This window comes from Aspergillus sydowii, assembly GCF_001890705.1.
Source record: "Aspergillus sydowii CBS 593.65 unplaced genomic scaffold ASPSYscaffold_21, whole genome shotgun sequence".
Classification (NCBI taxonomy): Eukaryota; Fungi; Ascomycota; class Eurotiomycetes; order Eurotiales; family Aspergillaceae; genus Aspergillus; species Aspergillus sydowii.
In genome coordinates, this window is record NW_024467879.1 from 174,953 (window position 1) to 200,016 (window position 25,064).

The 25,064-nt window shown below is 48.0% G+C and overlaps 10 protein-coding genes across 10 annotated transcripts; 4 read left to right on the top strand and 6 right to left on the bottom strand.

The window, feature by feature from the left end:
• Positions 1-38: 38 nt before the first annotated feature.
• ASPSYDRAFT_52042 (uncharacterized protein) lies at positions 39-1,603 on the bottom strand. Its single transcript, XM_040848416.1, has one exon. It carries the CDS (start codon positions 1,595-1,597, stop codon positions 188-190), a length of 1,410 nt encoding a protein of 469 aa, XP_040696218.1. The 5' UTR covers positions 1,598-1,603; the 3' UTR covers positions 39-187.
• Positions 1,604-2,280: 677 nt separating this feature from the next.
• Positions 2,281-3,428, bottom strand: ASPSYDRAFT_52043 (ankyrin repeat domain-containing protein). The gene has a single exon (XM_040848417.1). The coding sequence runs from the start codon at positions 3,404-3,406 to the stop codon at positions 2,438-2,440; it is 969 nt and encodes a 322-aa protein (XP_040696219.1). The 5' UTR covers positions 3,407-3,428; the 3' UTR covers positions 2,281-2,437.
• A 2,164-nt stretch (positions 3,429-5,592) lies between these two features.
• ASPSYDRAFT_707830 (uncharacterized protein) lies at positions 5,593-6,656 on the top strand. Its single transcript, XM_040850535.1, has 2 exons — positions 5,593-5,644; positions 5,693-6,656. The coding sequence occupies exon 2, from the start codon at positions 5,726-5,728 to the stop codon at positions 6,227-6,229; it is 504 nt and encodes a 167-aa protein (XP_040696220.1). The 5' UTR covers positions 5,593-5,644; positions 5,693-5,725; the 3' UTR covers positions 6,230-6,656.
• Positions 6,657-8,639: 1,983 nt separating this feature from the next.
• On the bottom strand, positions 8,640-11,054 carry ASPSYDRAFT_137912 (uncharacterized protein). Its single transcript, XM_040840811.1, has 7 exons — positions 10,881-11,054; positions 10,721-10,825; positions 10,568-10,661; positions 10,376-10,489; positions 9,944-10,327; positions 9,151-9,892; positions 8,640-9,091 (listed from the first exon to the last, which is right to left on the bottom strand). The coding sequence occupies exons 1-7, from the start codon at positions 10,909-10,911 to the stop codon at positions 8,876-8,878; spliced, it is 1,686 nt and encodes a 561-aa protein (XP_040696221.1). The 5' UTR covers positions 10,912-11,054; the 3' UTR covers positions 8,640-8,875.
• Positions 11,055-12,412: 1,358 nt separating this feature from the next.
• ASPSYDRAFT_137913 (uncharacterized protein) lies at positions 12,413-13,123 on the top strand. The gene is made up of 2 exons (XM_040840812.1): positions 12,413-12,596; positions 12,648-13,123. The coding sequence occupies exon 2, from the start codon at positions 12,653-12,655 to the stop codon at positions 12,998-13,000; it is 348 nt and encodes a 115-aa protein (XP_040696222.1). The 5' UTR covers positions 12,413-12,596; positions 12,648-12,652; the 3' UTR covers positions 13,001-13,123.
• A 1,889-nt stretch (positions 13,124-15,012) lies between these two features.
• ASPSYDRAFT_117087 (uncharacterized protein) lies at positions 15,013-15,398 on the top strand (the record flags this gene model as incomplete). Its single annotated transcript, XM_040840250.1, has 2 exons — positions 15,013-15,214; positions 15,286-15,398. Coding segments are annotated over 2 exons (315 nt in total), but the record flags the coding sequence as incomplete, so codon positions are not given.
• Positions 15,399-15,972: 574 nt separating this feature from the next.
• Positions 15,973-16,710, bottom strand: ASPSYDRAFT_52048 (general stress protein). The gene is made up of 2 exons (XM_040848418.1): positions 16,304-16,710; positions 15,973-16,239 (listed from the first exon to the last, which is right to left on the bottom strand). Exons 1-2 carry the CDS (start codon positions 16,427-16,429, stop codon positions 16,123-16,125), a joined length of 243 nt encoding a protein of 80 aa, XP_040696224.1. The 5' UTR covers positions 16,430-16,710; the 3' UTR covers positions 15,973-16,122.
• A 656-nt stretch (positions 16,711-17,366) lies between these two features.
• Positions 17,367-17,740, bottom strand: ASPSYDRAFT_164865 (Con-6 family protein; the record flags this gene model as incomplete). The annotated part of the gene is made up of 3 exons (XM_040843291.1): positions 17,367-17,445; positions 17,496-17,651; positions 17,700-17,740. The coding sequence occupies 3 exons, from the start codon at positions 17,738-17,740 to the stop codon at positions 17,367-17,369; spliced, it is 276 nt and encodes a 91-aa protein (XP_040696225.1).
• Positions 17,741-19,085: 1,345 nt separating this feature from the next.
• Positions 19,086-21,744, bottom strand: ASPSYDRAFT_83151 (uncharacterized protein; the record flags this gene model as incomplete). Its single annotated transcript, XM_040851202.1, has 9 exons — positions 19,086-19,365; positions 19,442-19,903; positions 20,016-20,233; positions 20,295-20,440; positions 20,495-20,612; positions 20,659-20,787; positions 20,842-20,881; positions 20,934-21,081; positions 21,723-21,744. 9 exons carry the CDS (start codon positions 21,742-21,744, stop codon positions 19,242-19,244), a joined length of 1,407 nt encoding a protein of 468 aa, XP_040696226.1. The 3' UTR covers positions 19,086-19,241.
• Positions 21,745-23,248: 1,504 nt separating this feature from the next.
• ASPSYDRAFT_214510 (tetratricopeptide repeat protein) lies at positions 23,249-24,931 on the top strand (the record flags this gene model as incomplete). Its single annotated transcript, XM_040844093.1, has 1 exon — positions 23,249-24,931. One exon carries the CDS (start codon positions 23,249-23,251, stop codon positions 24,929-24,931), a length of 1,683 nt encoding a protein of 560 aa, XP_040696227.1.
• Positions 24,932-25,064: the final 133 nt, after the last annotated feature.

Sequence of the window (25,064 nt, forward strand, 5' to 3'; positions counted from 1 at the left end):
AGCTCTATTACTGTCATGCCTTATTTTTCACTTCCTGGTTAAATATCTTACGAGACCATAAATTCTTGAAGCTATATATCTGTATCTTGCCCGATGCCTCCTGGTATAGTAAAGCAGTAGTAGTAAGGTCCTGTTATTATAAAATTTACATGCTGCATATCTGTACCTCAGGCTTGTGTACATGTCCTCACGAAACCGTCTTCGACAGCACAGTAATGTTCTCCTTGATATTAGAATCTTTGGTGCCAGCCATTGTTAGCACAGAAGCCAACTGAGTAAGGATGGGCTCTAGCTCGACACCCAGTGCTATAGGGTTGAGGAGAGAGGTCAGCTCCGAGTTCGAAGAGCATCCCTTAGCAACAGTCCCCGAAAAGGCGTTCTCAACAAACGTCACAGCATCAGGTAGAGCCACGATTTCTGTGGTCACATGTCCGCCATTTGCATAGGTCGTGAACTTGACATCGGCTCCGTTACTACACCATGAATCTACCATCGTGCTCGCATCGCTATACGGGACGATTTCATCCTGGGAAGCGTGATACACGAAAACAGGGGCTGCGGGAGTCTCGTTTTTGTTCAGTCCCATAATATTCTTTTGCAGAATGGACTGAATTGTTGGCTGGGTGAGCAGACCGTGGCCGAGAGATTGAATATCGGTCGAGAAGATTGACTCTCCAGAGAAGTTAATCAGGTCCGCTATTGCGCAGTGTTCATTCGCATAGTCCAGTATCGCTTGACCCTTTTCTGTGATGATTGAATTGATAATGGGCATTAGCTCCGCGCCGTACGCACTCGGCTTCGACAACCCATCTATAGCCGCTGGAATGAATCCGCTGCTTATGGTGTCATCTATGAAGAGAAGGGTTCCAGTGAGATTAGCCGGCGTGCCCCCAGCAACCCAACCCTTGATATTCAACTCGGGCGCGTAGCTTGGATGCAAACTAGCCGCCCACCCTGTTGCAATTGCTCCACCAGAGTATCCCGTCCCCACAATCGCAGGCTTGTCGGTGGACATGCCGAGCTTATCGGCAAAGTTCTGGACAGCGCGCATCCCATCCAATACTCCCATACCCTCAAGATGACCCGGGCTAAATGCTGCATCTGGGCCTTCATAATCCGGTGAAGCCACGATATACCCCTGCAAGAGATAAAGCTGGATAACCAGGAACTCCGCCGAGGAAATCAGGTCCGTCTGCGGCGCGCCAAGCTGGTACTGGTAACTTGGGTTGCAGCTAACAGAGGAGCTATCGTACGCGGTGTGGAGGGAAATAAACCGATCCTTTTTGGGAATGAGTGGCTTGAAAACAGTTGTGACTGTTGCGATTGCGGAGCCGTTAATTGCAGTCGTGCGGTAGAGCAGTTGATGTGCCTCGATTGGGTCTGGAATCAGACCGAAGAACGAGGCTACCACTTGGCGCTGGCGGAGGATTGTTCCTGGGAGGGTAGACTCGAACCCTGACGGAGGCTGATAGAAGGGATCAGAGTTAGGGTCGGAAGCCCGTCGGGTTGGTCGAGCTAGAGTTCCAGGGAGAACCAGCATCAACACCGTTAGGATGGCTGCCAACGCACGAACCGGGGCAAAACGCTGGGAATACATGGTCTGTGATAATTGTTCTGGGTCCAAGAAAATTGAGAGACGATATGGGGATGATGTCCTGCTATATATCGATGCCCTTGTTTCCCCGCACTTGAAAGCTTTTTGGACTAAAAGAGCATGACACCGAGGCAAATACTGGTGCTATGTCCTCCACACGATCGTCGATCCTGTCGTTCTCGTCAGAGTACGCTGCTCGACATCGTCCCAGGCAACATTCCTAACGTTGTGGGCACAAGATTTGTCATGAAGAATAAACATCATCATTATGCGTAGAAAAACTGTTTGTAGACAATATTTGTTTCAGCCCTGACCCTGTACCCCAAATCAGGAACCAGATGCAGGGAATTATGAATGCTTGTTTTGTGACCAAAATCCAATGAGAATGGACCGACACCCGTGGCCCGTGCCATCTGATGGGAATAACTAGTGGGCGATGTCGTCCCACCAACTCAATCTCCATTTGACGGGAACATGGAGGTCAATCTGTCTGGGACAAGAGACGGCTTATCGCGTTGTGGCCTGGAAGGACGAATATGCGACCTCGTTTAGACGTACCCTCGAGGATATCCGTGGGGGTCGTGAGGATTATCCCCACAATCCCAATCACAAGTCAGATCCGCAGTGTGCTAAAATGATGAGCTCGAGTGAACGAGAATGATATAGCAACCATTTACGCTAACAGGCACGAACTAGAGCCAGGACTATCCCATTCAGTCAATCCTCTGTGACATAGTGCTAGATAATAAGCTGAGTTGAATGTCATCCAGCCAGTATCAAAAAAGCCCGGACGCTGTCCAGCTCGTGTTATCACAGTTCGTAGTCTCTTTTGACTTCATTGATCTAACACGGTCCCCAAGGAATATTCTCTGTAATCCACTGCGCGGTCTCAGTCTGCCCTGCCTCCCTCGCAAACTGCAGTACACTCCATCCTCTATTGTCCCTCGCATATACATCCGCACCAGCTTCAACAAGCATTTTCACAGTCCTTAACGAACAATTCGCTGCAGCAGCATGCAAGACCATCTCCTCTGTCCTCGTCTTCTCGTCCAATCTCGGCGCTCTCTTCAACAACTCCCTCACAACCCGCCCAGCCGCTCTTCTCGCCGCAAGATAGATAGCAGTCTGCCCGTACTCGGTGACATGATCAACATCAGCGCCCCTATCTAACAAAAACCGCACAACATCCACTCTCGGCTGCCTTTGATCAACCGCGAAGTGCAACGGGGTGCGCCAATGCGGCGTTTCTTCATTAATCCTGGCTCCACGGTCTAAAAGCCACCCCATACACCCAGGGACAGTCTTATTCCCTCTAGCAGCTGCATGAATAGGCTCCGCTTCATCAATATATCCCGGTGTGAAACCAAAATATCCTCTTTCTTCTTCCCGGTACGCAACAAGCGCCTTCAAGATCTCCAGGTTACCCTTCCCCGCTGCTACCAGCAGTTCGTCGTCGAACCCGTTCAACTCAACACAGGGCTGCGGAGATTGCACCCCGTGCTCAAAGAGGAGGTCCATGAACTCTAGCCTCTCGTAGCGTATACATAGTGTAATTGGGCTGGGACACATGTCGATTGGGTAATCAGGTGAAACACCATTTGCGAGCGCGATGCGGACGCCATCGAGGTCGTTCTTGCGGATTGCGCGGTTCAGCTTGCATCCTTGTTTGAAGAAGTAGCGTCTGTGGCACATGATATAACTCGGCGGTCTTTCGTGCTCTTTGGGTCTAAACGGGAATAGCCGTTCATGGTCAGAATCGTGAATGCCATTTGAATTACGGCGACTTGTGGGTTCCGTGCTTTCGGTGTCCATTGTGGTGGTTTTTGATATGGACATTATGGGACTTAGCAGGTAAGGGAGAAGGGTAAATCAAAGTTGGAAATTTAATGGGGGAATCAGCGTAATATATACTGGAATGCTAACCAAGCCACCGAATTCTCCGCTTGACTAGGTAGGTACTAGACCGACAAGACAAATCCTTCGAGGTTTGGTACTTATGAGAGACACAACTTGGTGTTTCAGATATTGATCTCTTCTCTACAATTGAAATGTAACATTTTATGTACAAAATATTCGAATTTACCTAAAGATTGGTGAGCTTGAGCCTATATTTGTATTCCAAAGTATAAGTGGAATTAGTATATGCACCCACAGCCCTATATCATTGCCAAATACTAAGTGACGGCCTCAACTCACAGCGTCAGATCGTCTTGATAATTGACACTCATCTGTTCCCTCCCATTAAAAGCCCTCCGTTTAACAAGGAAATTCCTTCCAATGCCGTTTCCATACCTGTAGTACCTCGTCTGGTCTGGCGCCCGATTGCCGTTATAGTTATACAGAACCTGGTACCCCTGTCTTCCCAAATATCCCTGCGCGTGCAACTTACGCCCCCAGGACTGCAGCGGCGCTGCGTACGTGTGGTGCTGCTCAGGCGTAACATCTGCGACGTTGTCAGGCCACCATTTCTGGTGCCTATAGCACTGGAATGTACTGGCGCGCGTTTTGCCTGCGTACGTGCCATCGTCGTGTCATTGCCGATCTCCATTATAGACACAGGTATTAGGAGGCCGTCTCCTGTTTCTGTTTTGCGCATCTTGCTCCTCGGTGGTCTGGAGCCGCTGGCCGTGATACACTGTTATGTGAGTGACGTGCATGAACGGCCCGTTGGTTTGGTTTGGGTCGGTTCTGAAAGCGTGTTGGCCCTGTTGGTCCGTCGTAAGTTGCGACCAGGAGTACAGGACTCATTAAAAGCCAGCAACATGGATAACAAACATACACTCAACGTATGAACGTGAAAGACGATCCAGCGTTGGAGCCTCGCTTCCCGACCCTGGTTCCAATCCAGTACGACAGCTCCAGAAACGGCCCTGCGCGAGGCCCTTGGCTGTGATATTGCTGGATATCTACATTGTGGTCCCAGCGGGCGTAAAGCAGGGCTCAATCGCGGTATCGCCTATAAGAACTACATTGCCAAATTCGCCGAACACATTGACGTGACGCTCTTCCAGCCACTGCTAGTTAATATTTAGAGTGCTTACTTGACCGCAGCGCTGTCTTCCATAATCTCGCATAAGTTATCTTCTGCAGTCTGCAGCCGCTACCTGCTATCGTGCCCTAACTCCGGGAACGCATCTGTCATGTGCAAAAATCGGGGTGGACGGGTTTCTATAACATTATTCCCTGATTTCTTACTTCAATACATTTCTTGCTAGAATATATTAATTTGTTAATATTTCTTAATATTACTATTAATTCTAAAGCTATTTTTATGAGCCAAAATTCATAAAATATCTTCTAAATATATTAATAAGATAGATTAAACCTCCCTATACATAAATTTCTTATAATTTTTACCATACAAGAAATCAGTATGTCCACCTCGCCGTCCACTTTCCCCTAACATGATTGCTGACTGTGATAAGCCTTGGGTGATGGAAAACCCCGTGGTGAACGAGATAATGGAGACGCCCTTATTGAGGATAATGACTACGGAACCGCTATCAATAAGGTGCGCGGTGCTGTAGGAAGGAGCGGTCAACGGGTCACATGACCCCGTTCTATCCCTCCTATCTTTACTGTAGCTAGTTCCTCGTCCTACAACTCTTTACCATCGTTCTTCAGAAGTTTAGTTTCTAGTGATCATTACAACCAATTGGGATATTTGGTTTCCATTCGTTCTACCTGTCCATTATCGAGATATTCACATTGCGGCCACTGCATCGTTCAGTGCCCTCGCGGTCATTGCCTACCTAAACAATCCAACTGCCAATGGCTTTACCAATGTGGGCAGGGAATTGGACTGGGTGAATCTTGCATGGGTGGCCCAAGGCGACAGCGTCGATCACGCACAGAGGGTTTGGAGCTACTAGGTCAAAAACCATCTCACCACTATGGGCATCCATACGCATAACTGGGTTTCCGGATGGATTAGTGCGATGGAAAGGAACTGAGGCGCGCGGTCAGGGACCGTGGCGAAGCAGGTGGTGGAAGCCGCTCGCAAGCTAAAGGATGCAGACACTACCATACGGTAAAGCAAGATGATATACGGTAGGTTAGATTCTAAGTTGGACTGCAACCTTGGCTAATAATTGCTAGTGTTGCTTGGCGGGGCGGAGCCGTATATAAGAAATGCCTCCTCCCACATCCACCTTTTTACTCTCTATTTTGCTTCCGCTGTTGTTTACAATGGCAATTTGCGGGCCTGTCCGCAGACTCGCAAGCGACCTAAAATCTTTCCCAACATCAGCCTGGGGCTTCGTTATTTACCGCACAACATACACCCCTCTATCTGACAGAGAATTCCCCATGGTCCTGCAGACAATCAATCACCATATCAGAACAGCTCTACTTGCTCAGCGCGCAGATGCCCGTAATAGCCTCGGGGACCAGGACCCGCTGGCCAGCTCGCTTGATATAATATGGCCTCGCTTCAAAACAACAATAATGGACGACCGGAGCCGCTTCAGTGTTCTGCTCTCGTACGTGCGCTCGGATTTTGAATCCTGGCTTCGCAGCCAGAAAAGGGACTGTGATAATTCTGACCACAATATTTGCTTAAGCTTAAGATTCGGGCAATTAGTCCCTACCTGCAGATTTTATATGTTAAATTTAGCTGCCATGATTCTATACTAATTCTAAATGGTGTCACACGTGTTCCCGCTCACGACCTTGTGCCATGTCTTGCAGGCGCGAGCCCTTGGCGATGATCTTGCTGGATATCCCTATAGTGTTCCCAGAGGGCATAGTACAGGGTAAGGATCCTATGCGGGATCCCTTTCAGCATGTCCTCAATCGCGGGTTCACCTAGAAGAACTATATTACTTAATCTACTGAATATATTGACATGGTGCTCTTCCAGCCCCTGCCAGTTTAATATTTAGAGCGCTCACTTTGCCGCAGCACTGTCTTCCACAATCTCGCACAAGGCGTCTTCCGCAGTCTGCAGCCGATGTGTCCCATAGTGGTGCCCTAACTCCGGGAACGCATTCAGATGGAGATTTTACTGTAATCTAGTATCATAGTATAATTCCCCTTTTAGAAATTACGTAGGTGACTGGCCACCCCCACTACGCTATCTAATTTTGGTAAAAGGACATTTATTGAATTAGGAGTCTTGGAGATCCAGAATAGCCCTCATGTCTGCTTCAGTGGCGAAGCGGAGATGCGGTACATCAACTTCAGGTTTCCAGCCGAATCCTGTGGCCAGCTCTGGTCTGGTCCTCGCAATGAACAACAGAATATTAGCAGACGAAACTGAATAACGGACGCTGACTTACTTACAGGCAAATACCGTTTCGGCGAATACCTTGTGCCCGTTCATCCCGTTATCTGTAGCCTCATCCAGAGTTACGGTTGTGAAGCCGGTTGACTTGACGACACCAATTGCATGTGCAGCGGTGGCGATATCGTTTGCAATAATATATATCCACTCAATTATGCTCACCGGAGGCTGTGAAACATCTCTTTTCCACCTGAGGGTATGGCTTCACCCATCAGAAACGTCACAAGAAGGAGTTCCTACAGACGCCCCAGATCAGCGACGTGAATATTGCCCCAACACTGCGAACCGTCACCGACAACTTCAGCACATTGAGTTTTTATGGCACCATGGATCATGGCTGGGATTTGAATGGACTGCCTATTGAAAAACGGCACCGATTCCATATATCAACGGCAACACCAGCAATGGGGGAGTGATATACTAGCCGGGTCCATATTAAGTATCTGAAACGACGAACGGACCCTGTGACCAACTTCGAAGGTATCGTAGTAAGCGTAATGCAGTAGAGGCAAGCGTTGACTAAAGACTGATATACAATAGCAGAGATACTTCTTTGACGAAACAGATAATAAATTTATATTCGTTCAGTTCTATTTCCTGAAATGTTTCCGAGGTGCCGGGCAAACTGTCGAGCCGCCGGAGAGATGATCGAGCTGGATCGTGTCATCGACCAGCGGAATCTATATCCCACCACTTTAAGCCCTTGGCCGGAGATCACTTACCAATCAACAAGCTTAGTAAATTATAGCAGTTAACTTAACTTACAGTGGAGCTAAGGGAAAATCGCAGAGCTTGGTTATACTTTGACGGGCTTCAAGACTCCTAAACTTGGAACTGGATCCACAAACAGAGGGTAGATTACTCGCCCATGTGGTAAGATACACTATTACCTGCCCCTATAGCGCCTTCTATGTCAGAAACACACTAGCCCGGTTCAGGATTCCGGGTTCGTCGGATTGAAGCAAGGGTTTAACCCTCGCAAGGTGGATCTTCTTGGATCCTAACCCATTAACTGGTTATCGCACAAACGAAAGATTGTCTAGACAGCCGCCGTGTGAATGCAAAAGTGTTAGGAAAAGGGCATTTAATAAGTCAGACTCATTATGATTCGCATCTACTTTTCCGTATCCCGATAGAAAGAGCATAGGCTGCGGCATATCCACTCCCATTGATATTAGGTTCATATGCGGATTGTGGATATCTTTGGCAACTCATGCATCTATTTATAACGAACTTAGTTTGTTGCCTACAGCTCTCTTTGACATTCTGCGGTATCATCCCCTCGGTGCAATAGTAACAAAAATGCCACTAGACTCAGTGGCATCTTCCGTTTTTCGGGGAATAAGTTACACTTCTTTCAATGACGATGATGCCTATCGACTTGTCGAAGAGCAAGCTAGGTGCTTGCGACCGCCCATAATGTTTATGATAGGCCTCTGCGTGGTGGGATCCTAGTCCTAAGATCAAGAACTGTGAACTAGACCATGCGGTCTCATAGCTCTAAGTTTAGGGATTAGGACTATCATATGATAAATCAGCAGACCCTATCTGACAGCATGGATGTACAGTTCATACAGTGGCACCAGGGCCTGTGGCTACTGAATTAATGCTACTCCAACTTCGTGGTGCCGTCGAACACTTTATTGCGCCAGCAGAAACTGTCAATTTAAAAGGGTTCTAAAACATTGTAGTTATACATCGTATAAGAGCGAATATATCGAAGTTTACTGGACTGAGGTAAGTATTCTAATGGAAGCATAAGGGGAATTTCCTATATTATGTATCTGCACGAATTTGAATCAAGAACTGTATACGAGAAACATAGTGTATGATGTGGAATAAGTCCATTGCACTGAGTAGATGAAAAAAAAAAAAGCACGCGTGCCAGAGTTCCAACCCTTATTCAGGGCCATGTTAGGATACTCTTTCCACGTATTCCACCGCTTTCACTCGACAGCATACCTGGAGCGTGTCCAGGCACCCCATTCGAGTGGCAGCTAATCCCAGACCAATTTCCAGTCATCATCGACCCTTGGGATTTTGACATAGCCCGAGTCATATAATATGATGGAATCCTTGGCGTCATCTGTGTATGGATTTTGGTTGTAGTATTGAGCTGGCTCACTGTCACTCAAGATATATTCATACGGCCAGTCTCTGACATTCCTAGAAATTGACCCACAGCCACGGTGGAGTGCATCCTTGACAGCTGTCTTTAGAGGAACAGTCAGCATGTGGTTACAAGACAATATTCCATGGAAAGAAACCATACCTCAAGCGTGTTCTCTGAGTCCATCTCGTAGTAGTGGTCGATGATGTTGTCGAGATAGCAAACTGGAAGGCTGACCGTCATGACATTTTCAAGGCCCGCGTCCTTAGACTGCATGGATGTCAACATGCTGTTGACAGACCCAGGGCTGCCGTAGCCATTCGTCTGCTGGTTGTATTCAGCAGCTTTACCCATTCTGAATAAGTCAACATGAACGGTGGTACTGAAATCCGAATCATCCGAGTCCGCGTCATATTCCCACCCTGCGAGTGTCTCAATACCCGGGACCGGAGTCCATTTGTCATTCTTCAGCACGTCCCCCCACGGGACATAGAGGTAAAGCGTGGAGGTATTTTCGTCACACGCTCCCCAAAGGTCCTCGAAAGTGTGGTAAGCGTCACATGGACTAGTACCTCCAACTGGCTTGGTTAGCTTTGCAATATAGACCTTTTCGGTGCCCCAGAGATAATTAATAGCCATAGTGTCCGTAAGTGTTCTGGCAAGATTAAGAGCCCTCTCTTTTTCTCTGTAGTGGACGTTTACTGCGTACATTCCGCTGTATAACACAGCCGGAGCACCCCTGGGATCGGAGGTGTAACGATCGCCGTCACTTCCTCCACTGTTGTCGGTAGGGTAGTCTTCGATGACGTGGCCAAGCAAGTCCATATAATACGATTTGGCTCTCCCGAAGGCTGCGTCCATCACGACACTCATGTTGCCATTCGTGTCTAACTCCTCTTGAAGCCTTTATATACAGTATTAGCACGGAAGGCCATCTAATTCGGGGTATACTTACACCTCAGCCGGGTTAGGTGTGTCAAGGCCTGCTATGTCACCCGCCAGTGCCAGCACGTCACTCCCGATACTAGCCATCTCTGACACAGCTTTCCCAGCAGGCCCAAAGGGGCCTGCAAGAGTACCGACAATTCCCATAACTCCAGAGCTGATCGAGAGCCCATCAGCTACATCATTACTGTTGTCGATATCATGCGTGGTGAATGTGTTGACGAGGTAGGTCTGAATCCCGTTATAATGACTCCACGAGTCATCGATGGCATCGATTAGGGACTCCATCCAGTCGCGGAAATTTTGTACAGCATACAAAGCAAATTGCACTTTGGCCTCTTTGTTGTCCGTACAATCTGCGTCACGCCGCTTCACCGAGGCGTCGCACTCGTCTCTGTAGCAAGCTGTCAGCTAGGAAGTTTAGATGTCGGTTCACACTTACACCGTGCAGGTCCAGGACCCCGTGTTTTCCATCAGAGTTGAAAATATCATGGGCCAGGGCCCTGTCCAACTGCCATAGGGACATTTTGTCGTGTCACTGCACCACATCGAGGAGCTGTAGGATTCCACCAACTGCGTTAGCCACACTATACGATATTGATTTATGGCAAGAACTCCCAGCAGGGCTACCCACTATGCATTTATAAAGCCGCCCATATTGTATTTGTTCCAGTTTTCAATTGACCGTCCCCCAACATCGCAGAGAAATTCCAACGATCCTTGCGTGGCTGCGGTCATGCGGTTAGTTCTTATGGCCTTAACAACAAGTATTATCCCAGATACGTACGCGAGAGGTCTTGAGTGGGTGTTGCAGTGGAAGCACTGATGGTCGCAGTCGCAGCCGCGCTAGTAGAGCTCCAGAAAATGCTGGGATCACCAGCAGCGACAGCAGCTGTTATAGAGCAGTGTCAGTGACAGCTGTTACAACAACGACAGGAAGAACTCACCTAGGGCTGGCGCCCAAAGAGCAAGGCGCATGCTGTCGGCGGTAGGCTGTTCCAACGGAAAAAAAAGAAAAGAATGTAAGAGTTGAAAGAGCGGAAAGGATGTCAATGAAAGATAGTACAAAGTTGGGTTTGGTTTATCTTCAGCCCATGGGCCGTGAATCGCTCTTTATACACAACAGCAGGCGGCGTCGGACTAGTCTCACTGCAAAATCATCGTAATAATACAAACCCAAGCGACAACCCAACTAGCACCATGATATTGCCCTCAGCTATGTGTCCAGGAAGGCTGATAAGATTAAGATGTCCCTGGGTCGGGTTTCATTGCCAATCAAGACTCACCAGTGGGCCCTAGCCCACAGTGGTTTAAGGCGTACCACTCCCAATCTGGCACTCGCAGTATCGGCCCCCAAAGCACATATGAACATACGAGGGAATCAATACCGCTCTTCACTCCTGCAGGGGGCATTAGAGTACGAGATCAACCTCAGCACGCTGCTCAATGGAGGTAGTTCCAAAAATATCACGAGGCGTTCTCTCTCTCTTGCTCGTCTTCGTCCCAAAAGGAGTCGTTTGCATGAAAGTCTTTTAGGATACTAACAACGGTAGGAGGCTCATGAACTCCGAGTGCCCGGTGTCTGGTATAAACCAAGGCATTCTCCGGGCCAAACCCTAGGCACGAACTAGTCTGCTACACAGTCGCTTGAGGCTTTCCTCTGTGAGCGATCTGCACTCTTAGTGGATGCTGTTGCATGACTCACGCGCTGCCATTTACCGAGCCTCCTGAAAACGTTGGCTTTTTTTGGGTCCACGGGCCTGCCCCTCGCCCCTTGTACCTGCCACTCCGCCTAGCCAGGGTCCAAAAGGTCCATGGTTGACTATTCAATAAAAAAGATCCGTTGTTTGTCATTTAGCTTAGCCCTTCATCACCGCGGAATCGTCAATCATAGCCGCGAACTTTTAGTCTATAAGCCCGTTTTCAGTATGAAATCCATCTTCTATGGTACTCCAGGTTTGCGCAACGGCGACATCCACGGACCAGATAACACGTTCCTTGACCACATCATAAGGCAACAGAGCAGGCAAGTAGAGCCCTTCCCTTTGGCCAAAAACGATCGGCCTACGTAACAACAAATCCGCAGCCCGCGGATCAACCCCGTCTGGTGGCCCCTGCAGATGTCAGTGAAATATACGAGGGTGGGTCAACCGAAACCCCAAAGTCTAGAGTGTCTTGGCTATCAGCCCTGCATTGGCTGTCCCTGCATTTTGCCCGGTTGCTGAACATGCTATTTTCCACCCATATGTCGATCGTCCATGGGGCCTATGCCCGACCGAATGACCCTAAAGACTAACGAGTCATGTCCAGATCCCGCCCTGGGCCCAGGCATATGCCCTTGCACGCAGAGAGGTGGATCAGCGTGCCTGTAAAAGCCCCTGGAACGTCGTATTGTATATTTGGGGCGGTATATTCGGGGTACAAAGAAAAGTGGCTTGCGTAGGGGACCGTCAGGGGTAAATAGATCAGCAGTCCGGTTTGATATTACGGGACGCCTGAGAAAAGTTGGCAGAAATTGGGCTACAATCAGTATAAAACAAATCAGGTGTCCAGCTCGGGTAACTTTTGTTGACCACTCTACCCTACCCTCCTCTATCTCCGGAGTAAACACTCCGTCGTGCTTTGCCTTTTGCTACTTAGCCTGAACGTGATTTATCAGATCAGTAAGACAACCTTATAACCATTCCAGTCTTCTATACTAATTCTATATATAGTAAAAATGAAGCTTTCTATCAGTATCCTCTTTGCCCTTTCGCAGGCACTCCTTGTCGCCAGCTCTCCCGCCAGCTCCGCGGCGGCTGATTCCAACTCCCTTAACAAACGTGACGGAACATGCCCTTTTCTGACTGAACGTGTCGGCTACAACGAGGTCAATAACCGGTGCTGGCGCGCTTGCGACGATGGCGTGGCCACCTGGTGCTGGTCATATGACAAATTGGACCTAGCTAATGAGCGCTTTGCACAAGCAAACCACCAGGCCGGTTACTATGGTGGTTGTGAGAAATTTACGGAATGTTTTCCAGATGATAAGCAAGCGGACAACGAGATGTTGAAATGTGGCTGTTAGATATGCTGCAGGTGGACAATCTGAGCCCATATCTACTATACCCATCCTGTTTATTATATCATCTGTAAATCACCTCATTATGTGCTTCAAGCTTTTGTAACTGCGAATAACAGTGACTGCCCTTTTCTCTTCTGTATCCAATCAGTAAATCCTTCAGCTATTCTACCAAGTATCTAGTACACAACTAGCTCGTTCTGGGCCCGCCCATAACAGTTATATTTGTAAGAAGGATAAAGTTACATCCTTATTATAGATATCTCTAGGTAATTATAGTAAAACTCTTAACTCAGAGACAATGTCTCCTCCATTGGCTCTCTAGTGCAACCGATCTTGCTTTCACTGCCATAATGGACGGCTTGCCTCACCAGGCCAATAGAAGGGCACATGCCGTATATGGGCACACTATCATCCAACAAGCTCTGAATCATATTCAGCTTGATCGACTTGACAAAGCAATGGCTTCACTCGTACCGTGGCGGCCGGTTTCCCAGCCGCACTCTGCAATGAAGCACGTTGTTCTCTTCCATCAACACCTTATAATGGGCAAGATCTTACGTTATCAAGGTGGCATCACAGCATCCTTGTAGAATCTTCAAAGATCTCAGAGCCTTAAAAAACTGCCAAGGATCCGACTTTCGTTGAAGATGCAAGTGATCTGGCAGGTAACTTGGGCAATACATATCTCAAACTGGACAACCCTGCCGAGGCTGAAAGCTGTCTTCAGGTTGCAGTTGAACATCAGGGCCGAAACAATCTGCACTAATGATTTTTCTGGTCAAACGTCATTTCGCGCAGAAGAGTTTCATGGGGGCGGACAAAGCACTCCAACATATGCCCCAGTGCCAGCTCATTCTGATGAATATGGACAAGTTACGCCTGTCTATTGTGGAAGTTAAGTTATCGCACATTCGATCTCGACGAAGGAGCCTTCCGTTATTGGACAGAAGCTACAAGTAACCTTAGGCAATTCACCTTGGCTAGTGGTCGCACAACACCCATGATTTCGCTCTCCCATTGTCACATTTTACACCATCAAGGACCCTTTGATATTGAGAATTAACCCCGGAATCAACTGGATGTCCTTGAGGAGCGTGTTGACAAGCGCGGAACTTTATACTAGATATCTGGTTTGCGTTATTGGGTGGACTACTTGGAACCATATAACCAGGTGTAATCAACTGTGACCCTGCTTTGTGAAGCAAGAATGGCCAAGTGTAAGTCTACGCCGCTATAAGGGAAAGCTGTGCTTTTCTTTTACTTTGTCCATATTTGGTAGATTCTTACATTAGTCGCCAACAATCTCACTATGAGCCATTATCATTGCCTAGAAGCACAAAATGATAGAGACAACTCAACTGTGCCTCTACCGGTGTGATTTAGCCATCCAGGCAGCAACATGCTTTGTGGCTATTTATCCTAGATGGGATAGGTAGGTCGTCCGAGGAAACTAAAGCAGGTGAGCCGGCAGTGAGAATCTCACCCCATCTATTCTTCACTCACCCTAATGTCACCCTAACCTCACCAGGGCGGCACCCAGCCGACTTCTGGCCATGTTTAGCCACACGCCGGCTGGTTAGTAGTATGGTCAGCGACCACATGCGAATCCCAGCTGTTGTATGTTTTTTTTTTGTTTTATCTTATTATTTTTGATCATAATTTCTATTCTTATTCCCATTTTACCAGTCTCTGTTGTCGCGCTTATTTCTGAGTTGTTGGATCATCGCAGCTCCTGTTCCATGGTAGCAGGCCAGCAGCCCCTCTTCCATTTGCAGGAAACTGTTTTGATGTCAGAATGAACTCGGAAGTGGCTCATCACGCCACGGGTTGGGCAACTCACCCTTGCTGTCTTGATGTCAGAATTCGTTCAGACCTCTATAAACTAATCCGTACTGAATATAATGAAGCTATAAATACTAGACCTTCAGCTAATCATCTCCTCTTTGAACCCAAGTGTTATCAGACATACTTTCAGACCATTATCAAGTCAAATTTACCTGCAAGAACAATTCGCCATGTCTAACCGCGCCGAACGCGAGGCCGAAGACCGCTACGAGGCGATGAACGACCCATCCGCTGTCTCAGGCAGCTTCACAGACAACACCTACGCAAAGGAACCCCGCTCTGGGCTGAAGGGCCAAATTCCCGTGCAGCGGGACGAGGCTTCGTATAACGACCCGATGCAGCCTCCTTACTCGAACACAGATCAGCAGCTTGGTATGTTTTATTTGCTAAAGTACCTTGTCTAGCATGGGATAGTGATGGCAAGTGCTGATCAGTATAAACAGCTCAGGACGAGAACGAGGCTATTGATCGCTCTAATATCATGCGTGGTGACAGATTGAGGCATGCGAAGCCGGACCTTCAGGGAGAGTATCGAGAGGGAGAGGATGAGGGGGAGTTTCAGGAAAGGATTTAACTGGATGTAATCTATACCCGTCGTCCGCGCTATGGAAGGCGGAGGCATGAGGTACATACATATTATCATATATTCCAGCGGTTTCTCCTAGTACTTTTACCACTACTATCTACATATGAGAGATCTTTTTGCTGCTATGCTTCGTCGATTTTCAGGGCGTAGAATAAATCAACATCGAATCGGAAATTTCAAGCATAGTATTCACTTGTAATGAGGTTCGGCTTTTCCTAGATCTCCGCCAACAGGTAATGCTGATATCATTAGATCATATCGACAAGCGTCATACCGATTCAGTCATCATCATTGGACATGAGAATGTTCAGTATGAGCTTAGATATATGGGGAAACAGCCTATCATTAATTCGAGGATGTACTTGTTCGGCTCTTGTGCAATTCACACCGTCGATTGAGGAGATATTATATTTGATGTCTAGTCGATTTTGACTCGGATGTTATTCGGTTCAGTCATAACTACACAACCAGGCTACATTAATATACCAATGCTCTACTAGTTTACTAGACGTCTTAGTCCTACTCCAAAGGAACAAACACTTGAGCGGATATTACTCATTTCATTCCAGCCTCCCGTTGGGTGTATACCGCAATCGGACCGGCAAGTACTAGTTATAATACATCACAGATAGTCATAGCAAACATAATGCATCATATACGTAATAATCCAGTTATTCATCAACCGGAACAGAGCTTATTCCTCAGGGTGCCCCGTCGCCTTGCCGCCCTTCCGACCAGCCTCCTTAGCACGCTCGTCGCCGGGCTGGAAGCTACCGCCGGAGTGTTGACCACCCTTGGACGCGATGTCATGCTGTAATCAGCAATGTTAGTACTGCCTTGTAAAACACTCTGTAGGCTGTTTAGAGGTTAATTACCTGCTTGTCGGCGTCCATGCTGGCGAAGCCACTGTTGTGGCTGGACTGGCCGCCCTTGCTGGCGATGTTTTCGACCTCCTCTTGCGGGCGGTTGGAGAAGTTGCCGGGGTTCTGGTTGTGGGCCATTTTCGCAGTGAAGTTTGTGAAGTTCGTGAAGTTTTTGAGAGGTTTGTGTGAATTGTGTGAATCGTGTGAATTGTGTGAATCGTGTGAATTGTGTGAATCGTGTGAATTTCGTGAACCGTGTAGTTGCCTGTAGAGGGATGATTTGGGACGGTATTTATATCCCGCCTGAGGCCTTGGATCGGCGATGATGATGTCGAGGGTGCGTTCATCAGGACGAGTGGGGTTTGGTTGGGGACATCATGGTCACGTCTTGTTTGTGACATCAAGAGGGCATGTTGGTGATATCGGTGGCGGAGAGCAATGGATTATGTGTAGATCCCGATTGTGCTGAAGTCTAGGCTCGAAGTAATGCCATTTAGACCCGTATTTCTGGTCACTGACGGCCATTGTTTCGGTCGGTGTGGGGCTTATTTAGACCAACGTTGATGCGATGCTCGTCATCCTTACCAGAGTTGAGATTCAACAAGAATATTAATTAATATTCTTTGTAATGGCACGATGCAGCATGTACGGATATTTTCTAAAAGACTTTCTAACCGGGACTGGTGTCGCTATCACGCCAAGTGGCAGCCACCCTGTATATTGAATTTCTGCTTGATTACCCATGGACACATTTAAGAAGGTCACTCGTATATAGGTATTAATCCGGAAATAATGGCTTCAGAGAAAGTTGCAGTTTAGAATACATCTTGACCAGGATTGTCGACGGGTTAACTCTTCTATACGGAAGACAAGGTCGAACACATCCCCAGATGAGTATGACCAGGTATAAGAAGGGTCAAACACTATCCTACGGACTCTCCAGAAGTACTTAAATCTCAATTACATTCAATAAGGTCTCGGAATATGCTCAGGATTGGATAATATTACATTGATTACAGACGAAAGGATGCAATTGGCATCCCGGCGACTAGTCAAGCGTGCTATCGACATGTAACTATTCCTGAGGGACATCCCTAAGCTTCTCCTTTGCCTGCTCTTTGCCACTCTGTGATACACCGGGGTTATGCATAGCACTGCCCCAAGTCAGCGCAAAATTGACAGTTCTAAAGGGACGGATACGTACGCCTTCAGTCCAGCCGCCATCCTATTCGGGTCCTTATCATGTTCGCCTCGAGCATCATAGAGGTCTTCCCTCGGCTGGTTTCCGCCAAGGTCACTATCGAGGACCTTCTGCGCATGGTCCTTGGCTTCTTGGGAAACATTCGGGTTGTTCAGGGTGCTAAGAAGTTAATTATGCTGTCGAACTGAGGAGGGCAGATAAACTCACGCTTTGTAGCCTCGCATCTGATTCACTCGCTCGTCGGCCATTTTATCTGATATTTCTGGATATTACGTTCGGATTGATAGCTGCGATGCAATTGTGTAGCTTAGCCTGTAGGTCCTAGTTGATACAGTGGCTTTTAATACAATCGACACCACCGCATACCGTAAGCTTTAGTTGACATCACCTTGCAGTAACCGGGACGTCAGTTTCATACCCTGGCCTATAATCAATTTGCTGTATCCAGGACTCTGCATATTCCGAGACCATGTGTAATTGAATGGAGTAAGTGGCTCCCCTTTTGCCGTCATGCGGGCATCATGTTGTCGGTGTCGTAAAATGTCAGCTTTAGAGACGACAAGACTTCCTGAATGGTGGATGGCGAGCGCTGTATGCCCCCATCCCTTCGCTATTATTGCCCTGTTGATTTGATTACATCACATCAGTTGGATCAGTCTGGCCAGTATGAAGGATCCAGGAGCGTCCTATCAAAGCTCTAAGGGTACGTCAGGCTGAACTCAAGAGATTGAGTTCCAGAAGGTATAGCGGGGCCTCTCAAGATATCTTCGTACTTGACAGTATTGCCGTGTGCTGTAAAGGTTAATTAAGAAGCCATGCAAAAATGAGCAGATCCGAGAAATCAAAACTTCGTCGTCACTAGGCTGCAGCATAACTCATTTGCGCACAGCATCAACGGCAACTTCCTGCCTAGGTTCGGCCAAGGATCAGTCGCTATTCCTGTCGATCATCATAATGTATCTTGATACTCGCATACCCTCTTAGTTAGGGCTATTTATTATTACCAGGTCTTTTAATCGCTTATTTTCCTCGAAATATATATTTGCAAAGAAGGTATCAATATCATGTAAACAAAGAAACTCATAGGTAATTCCAATGCTTTGATAGTATCAGTAAACAGAGCTCTTCTTGCTAGTGACGAGGATTAGGTATTCAGCGACAATTTTCCCCATGAGAATTCGTCACTAAAAGGGTAATCAACATATCCGGCCGGTGACTTGTGGGTATATAATGTGGCACGTTGGGTCCCGTTGTCTCTAGTTGAGTGATTATCAAGCAAAGACGCTGCAGCTCCGGTCTAAAGAGAATTTCTGGACAAGAATTGGCCAACCCGAGGCTTACCGGGGACAATCCACTACCTACCGGCGGGCTTGGCCCACCAGTCAGCATGAAGCGTTCAATACGAGCAACGCTATACAACGCAGTGCATTCTAGTTGCAGGTCGCATTCCACCAGTACCTGATACTCTAATCAAGAATGTCTGGTACAATGTCTTCTGTTCATCTAGGCTAGTGAGTATCAAGGAGTTTACTGCGACAAGTAGTATCTACTACGGCAGGGGGTCTGCAATGTGTAAATTTTTTACGAGCAGCGCGCTAGAATATGTCTCAAATAACCCCTACGTAACTAAAATAATGCAGAATAAGTGAATGCTCCGTCAGTACCATATTGGTGACGGATTTTGGACACCACACTCCATGTGTTCAATTCTCAGGGCCGAGATGACCTACTTCCTCCTAGAGAAATGATTCAAAGCGTATACCGGAAGGTAGCAGAGCCTTCGATGATTTTCTCTCCCCGGTCGGCTTTCCGATTGCTGATCCAGAAGTGAATGCTCAGCAGACCAACAATGGTAATTAAAAGCAGTTGGCATCTGAATATCATCATTAGCGTTATTTGTTCCACTGAAGAAGCAGCAGAAGAAGGAGCTATTAGACAACACAACATACGCGATACTCGCCCAAATACCAGGAAGATACCTTGGGGCATCCTGGCTGCGAAAAACCAGACTGCCTGCGATTCCCCCAACACCTCCCAAGCCTACTAGACTTGCGCTCGCAAAAGCACGCGTCCACTGTCCTCTGATGTTATTGGCTTGATAAGCCATTGAAGCAGGAATGTTGGCATTTGTTCCTGCCGTTGTAATGAACACCCCAAAGTACCGAACACCTGCGCTGCTCGCAAAGCCCATAATGGGCAGACCAATGAGTGTGATCACGCTGTTCAGCACTAGAATAGGCCCGCGGAGCCGGTATTTATCCCCAGCCCAGGAGGTCGCCCACATAAGGAGACCGGCGAGCACATAGGGCGGAGCAACGAGACACTGAGATGCAGCCACACCGTACCCCATGTTTTCGCGTAATATGATGGGCAAGAAGTAGAAAATGGAGTAATTAAGCGTAGTGAGGCAGCTGTACATGCATCAAACTATGAGCAGCGGCCAACCTGGGAGCCAGTGCGAATACGAATCAAAGGCACGCACTACGCGCGCTCGAGAGCTGGATGGGTAGCTGAATAACTTACAAGAATATCATCCCTAAACCCCAGATCTTCAGGTTCAAGGCAGGACGTAGAAACTTTCTCATGTTGAAGGGCTCTGGGTTTGCATCTGAGCGGTCACGGTCCAATCGACGAAGCACGAAGGCACACTCCCGCTCGCTCAGGAACCCCCAAGCTCGATGGGCCTTGTCTGGGAAATCCACGACGAATATGAAACAGACGATGCCCACAACAAATGTCACCTGTGTCTCCATTAATATAGACTTTTTAACATGGTGTCGTGGACGGATCGGTGTGTCATACGACAGCCTGCATTATAAAGATCCACATCCACCCGGAGTGACCGAGGATACCGTCCATCTGGCTGAAGCCAAATGAGAGAATTCCGGTTAGAGCAGAAGCAACACATCCAATGATGTAAAACGCAGAGTATCGTTGTTGCACGTCGTCTGTGACGGACCAAGTTAGAAGGACGACTCCCGAGGAAGCCCTAGAAGACATACATCTAGAATACCAGCATGATAGTAGATATACCGAGCCTGGAAAAAAGCCCGCTTCGAGTATGCCCAGAACTGCACGCAGCCCAGTAAGGACCTGCCAGGTAGGCGAGAATGCAAATCCCTAGGGAGATTAGCCTCGCCCGGAAGCCGGTGTAATGGCAATTTACAACTAAACAAGCTCCCCATGTAATGACAATGGACGAGATGAACAGTCGTGGGCCAACCTTGCGGATGACCGCGGTCGCTAGCGGCTGAAAGAATATATATGGGATGAAGAAGACTAGGACCATGATTGACTACTTCCGGGTCAGTAAAAGATATATCGCCTTCTCCGGGCCCCGGAAACTGACGTAACGGAAGCCAACATTGAGCTCCAGATCTTCATTCATTCTGTAAGATTTTTAGCTGAATATCAGCTCGCGAGGAAACAGAATATTTTTACCCAGCAATGGAGGCCATTGATACATTTGTCCTGTCCATCAAGCTAATGCAATAGGCCAGACCGCATGAGAGGACCAATCGTCGATCGACACGGTGGATGATTTTCCTTTGTTCCTCATATGAATATTCCTCATCCACATCGACATCGACTGGACCTGGGCTCTCTTTGGCGTATTCAAGAGCCTCAGCCTCTGGAGCAGCCTCAACGTTTTCGACAGACGCCTTTGCAACGTCGGTGGCCATTTCTATAACTGGAAGATCGTGGAACAGGTGGATAGAGGTGCCTATGGGGTTGCAAGTCTTGACAACTCTGGAAGCTACGAAGATAAGGGTCGTTTTATATAAATTAGACGTATTTCGGAGACTGGGGAGAACGCGGGGAAACTGGGGAAGGGGGCGTGATCCAGATGACAGGTCTAGAAGCTCAATTGATATGCCTAGCTTAGGCGTGGTGGCAACCGCTAGCAGCACGCGGCCCGCGGGAATGGAATTCCACGGGAGTATAATTTGTCAGTTGGACTTTCCTTCCGGGCTTGAATGGGATTGTACTCCCGAGGATCTGGAATCCCGGCCGTATATCCCAATCTCTACATCAAGCAGAGTCCATCAATGCAAGTATGAACCAGATGCGGATTCTACACCTGCATTGAGAATAATAGCGCGGACCTTTTGCTGGCCGTTGACATCGGGTGATTCTCGCACAGAGCAACCTTTGTATCTACAGGCAGAATAGTGTAATCTATAGAAGCTTAGAGTCCATCATACGTTTCGACATGAACTTGAGTCAGACCCAGTACTTTGGTCGTGTCCATGGCCGCATAGATGGACCGAGGCAGGCTGTTTGCGCACCCACTTTATAATATACAAAATATATAATCTTCTGGTTGGGCTCTATATATCTCCATTGTAAACTTTTCAACTTATGACAGTATTTAAGCAACAACTCTCATGTTGTGTCCACGTTTCCTCCACACCCCTGTACCCTTCCTCTCAAATATCGATTCAGTATAATATCAATCAGATCATTGCTCCCAAAATTTTTGTGTAAGTTCCGCCCACGTTTTAAATACAGCTCTCCATCTCATCGCGCTATACAGCAGCCAGTCACTGGCTACATTGGCGGAGACCGTCTCTATGCCGTTACCAGAAACCGTCGACAGCAATCAAGGAAGGGAAGTGGATCTCCAGATCAGTATACCCCCCACGGTCCCAATCATCAGAAACCTACATCAGCTACCTTAGGTACCTTCAAAGGAGGAACGAGTCAAGGGCAGCTGGTTGGCCGGGCGATCCGCCTGGCTGAATCCCGAGAGCTTTCGCGCAGTCGGACTTTCCTTCTGCGATGAGCGGCCCGGAGACATAGCACTGTTCAATTATAAATGTATCATGAGATAATGGTGTACTCTTCTTGCGGAGGCCCCAAGCGTACCCTCCGCTGAGTATTTTACTCCGCCCGTAAGGTACCCAGAGTTTCTATTGGTCTGTTGCCTAGCAGCCCACCGCACGCATTATTAACGATGAATAAATGAGAAATGGTCACAAAGGCTGGTATGGTCAATGTTAACCTGTACGTTTAATAACAGGCATGAAGTCCACCTCCGCGTGTCATTTGATCTGGAGATTAATTAGGAACCTGCGTGTCCGGGCCAGCAGATGTATGAAAAGATGATTGCCTGGATGTACTCGAGCGAGATTTTGCGGCTTCTTCTCGGGCGTCTGCATGAGTCTGTTGGTCTTTTGCAGGCTGATCCCACATCAGTTAACAAGTAAGTTTTCGATCTTATCCTTTTTACAAGGGCCCGACGGGATGCCGGAGGGATACCGAGAGATTAAGGTGGGATACCGTTTATTCGGGTTAGGACTGGGTACACTGGGTTATTCCTAGCCGCCTGGTCGTGGCCAAGCAAGATCATCCGGCAGGAAATGCTAGTTTGGAATTTCCCATCGGGCAATTCAAATCACCATGGGTGGCAAGCGGGCGATTCAATCGGTACAAGATATTGCAGCGGATATCATGGTGTCCAGTCAATCGCCCGACTGCACATTGGGAACCTGCCTTGGCCGGTATCCCACCGGTCTCGGATGCAAATACCGACCCCGGCTGCTCTTTTATTGGCAATCCCCTTTCTAGATATGATATGCCATGATCGGATTATAAATCGTTGGGGATATAACATATAAGTTCAGTCTCATTAACCCCGCAACCCTAATCCGCCGATTGCAATTGCTCCAGTATGCGGCGAGTGTTCTCATGGATATTCTAGTTTCTAATTCTACACTCGTACAAAAAATAGGGACCAGTCCAATTCTCCCGCCATGGCTCAACAAGACGTCTATTATGACCTTGGTTCCCATTGCCGGCCAGTAACCACTTCGTCCGCAGAAACTCAACTGTGGTTCGATCGCGGATTGAGATGGGTGTATTCCTTCAACCACGAGGAGGCGGAACGATGCTTCCAACGAGCGGCTCAAAGTGATCCTAATTGCGCGATGGCCTTGTGGGGAATCGCCTATGCAGCTGGTCCTAATTACAATAAGCCTTGGAAATTCTTTGACCCGCAAGATCGCCGGGCTTCTGTGATGAAAGTCAATGATGTTCTAGTACGAGCCCGCAAACTATCGAACCAGGCCACACCAGTCGAACAGGCATTGATACAAGCAATTGGCGCTCGCTTCCCACCCGTCAAAGACATAGCCGACGATCTAAGTCCGTTCGATTGCGCGTATGCAGATGCCATGCGCCACGTGTATCAAAAGTTCAACAACGATATGGACGTTGCTGCACTGTTTGCCGAAGCCCTAATGTGTATCACACCGCGCGGTCTGTGGGACTTGGACTGCGGTAAACCTACGGGGAATCACACAGTCGAGGCTCGCGGCGTGATAGAGCGGGGGCTGAAGCAGACTGCCGGCCGCAATCATCCAGCACTATGTCACTTGCATATACATCTGCTAGAGATGTCGCCATTTCCGGAATTAGCTCTCCCCGCTGCAGATCGACTTCGTGGCATGGTTCCACACGCTTCGCATATGTTGCATATGCCGACACATATTGACGCTGCGGTAGGCGACTATCGCCGCGGTATCGATTCGAACAATGAAGCCATACTCGCGGACGACATCTATTTTGCCCGAGAGACGGGTACAGTTCAGTACATAGTCTACCGCGCTCATTATATCCGTGCCAAATTGTATTCTGCTATGATGTCTGGCCGCTTCGCGGACGCAATGTCCGCTGCAGAAAAGCTTGAACAGGTCATTGATGATAAGCTGCTATCCATAAAAAGTCCCCCAATGGCAGACTATGTCGAGAGCTTCCTTGGGAGCAAGGCGCATGTTCTTGTACGCTTCGGCCGCTGGGAGGATGTTCTTGACTTGAAGCTTCCCAACGATCGGGGTACGTATTGTGCAACTACAGCTATCATCTATTATACCCGCGGGCTGGCATTTAGTGCACTTGGGCGGATTGAGGAAGCAGAAATTGCCCAGGCTGAATTTGAAACTGCGCGAAGGGCAGTTCCCAGTAGCCGACTCAATAGCATTCCATGCAAGGAGGAAGATGTCCTAAGCGTTGCATCAGCTATGCTTGCTGGTGAACTACAATACCGCAAAGGAAATATCGAGGAGGCCTTTTCCTTGCTTCGGGAAGCTGTTAAACGAGAGGACGGACTGGCGTACTCTGACCCTCCTCCCTGGATGCAGCCAGTTCGCCACGCCCTTGGTGGTCTGCTCCTTGAGCAAAACTGTGTTGAAGAGGCAGAAACACTGTTTAAACAAGATTTGGGATTCGCCCTGGACTACCCTCGTCGTAGGGCAAAGCTCAACAATGTTTGGGGGTTACAGGGCTTATACGAATGCTTCACAAAGCTCGGAAAGACTACAGAGGCGGCTTTTATTCAGACTTCACATGACATTGCCTTGGCTTCTGCTGACATCCCTGTAACCGTATCATGCTTTTGTCGAACGCCGGCAGTGGGGACTGCAGAATGCTGTGCATGAGTTGGCCATAGCAAGGGTTCATACTTATTCAAGGATTGATAACTGGATATGTGAACTTAGCATTACATCTCTCCCCCGAGAGACACTGGCAAGCCTTTTTCAAAATACATGCACGGATAATGCCTCTTGTACA

Bases quoted from the DNA above. Each gene is read 5' to 3' on its own strand.
- ASPSYDRAFT_52042 (XM_040848416.1), bottom strand. From the start codon at position 1,597: ATGTATTCCCAGCGTTTTGCCCCGGTTCGTGCGTTGGCAGCCATCCTA.
- ASPSYDRAFT_52043 (XM_040848417.1), bottom strand. From the start codon at position 3,406: ATGGACACCGAAAGCACGGAACCCACAAGTCGCCGTAATTCAAATGGC.
- ASPSYDRAFT_707830 (XM_040850535.1), top strand. From the start codon at position 5,726: ATGCCTCCTCCCACATCCACCTTTTTACTCTCTATTTTGCTTCCGCTG.
- ASPSYDRAFT_137912 (XM_040840811.1), bottom strand. From the start codon at position 10,911: ATGCGCCTTGCTCTTTGGGCGCCAGCCCTAG. The intron at 10,328-10,375 runs GTAAGTGTGAAC...AGCTTGCTACAG, and splicing joins GGGTCCTGGACCTGCACGGT to AGACGAGTGCGACGCCTCGG. The intron at 9,893-9,943 runs GTAAGTATACCC...CTGTATATAAAG, and splicing joins ACACCTAACCCGGCTGAGGT to GCTTCAAGAGGAGTTAGACA.
- ASPSYDRAFT_137913 (XM_040840812.1), top strand. From the start codon at position 12,653: ATGAAGCTTTCTATCAGTATCCTCTTTGCCCTTTCGCAGGCACTCCTT.
- ASPSYDRAFT_52048 (XM_040848418.1), bottom strand. From the start codon at position 16,429: ATGGCCCACAACCAGAACCCCGGCAACTTCTCCAACCGCCCGCAAGAG. The intron at 16,240-16,303 runs GTAATTAACCTC...TGCTGATTACAG, and splicing joins GCATGGACGCCGACAAGCAG to CATGACATCGCGTCCAAGGG.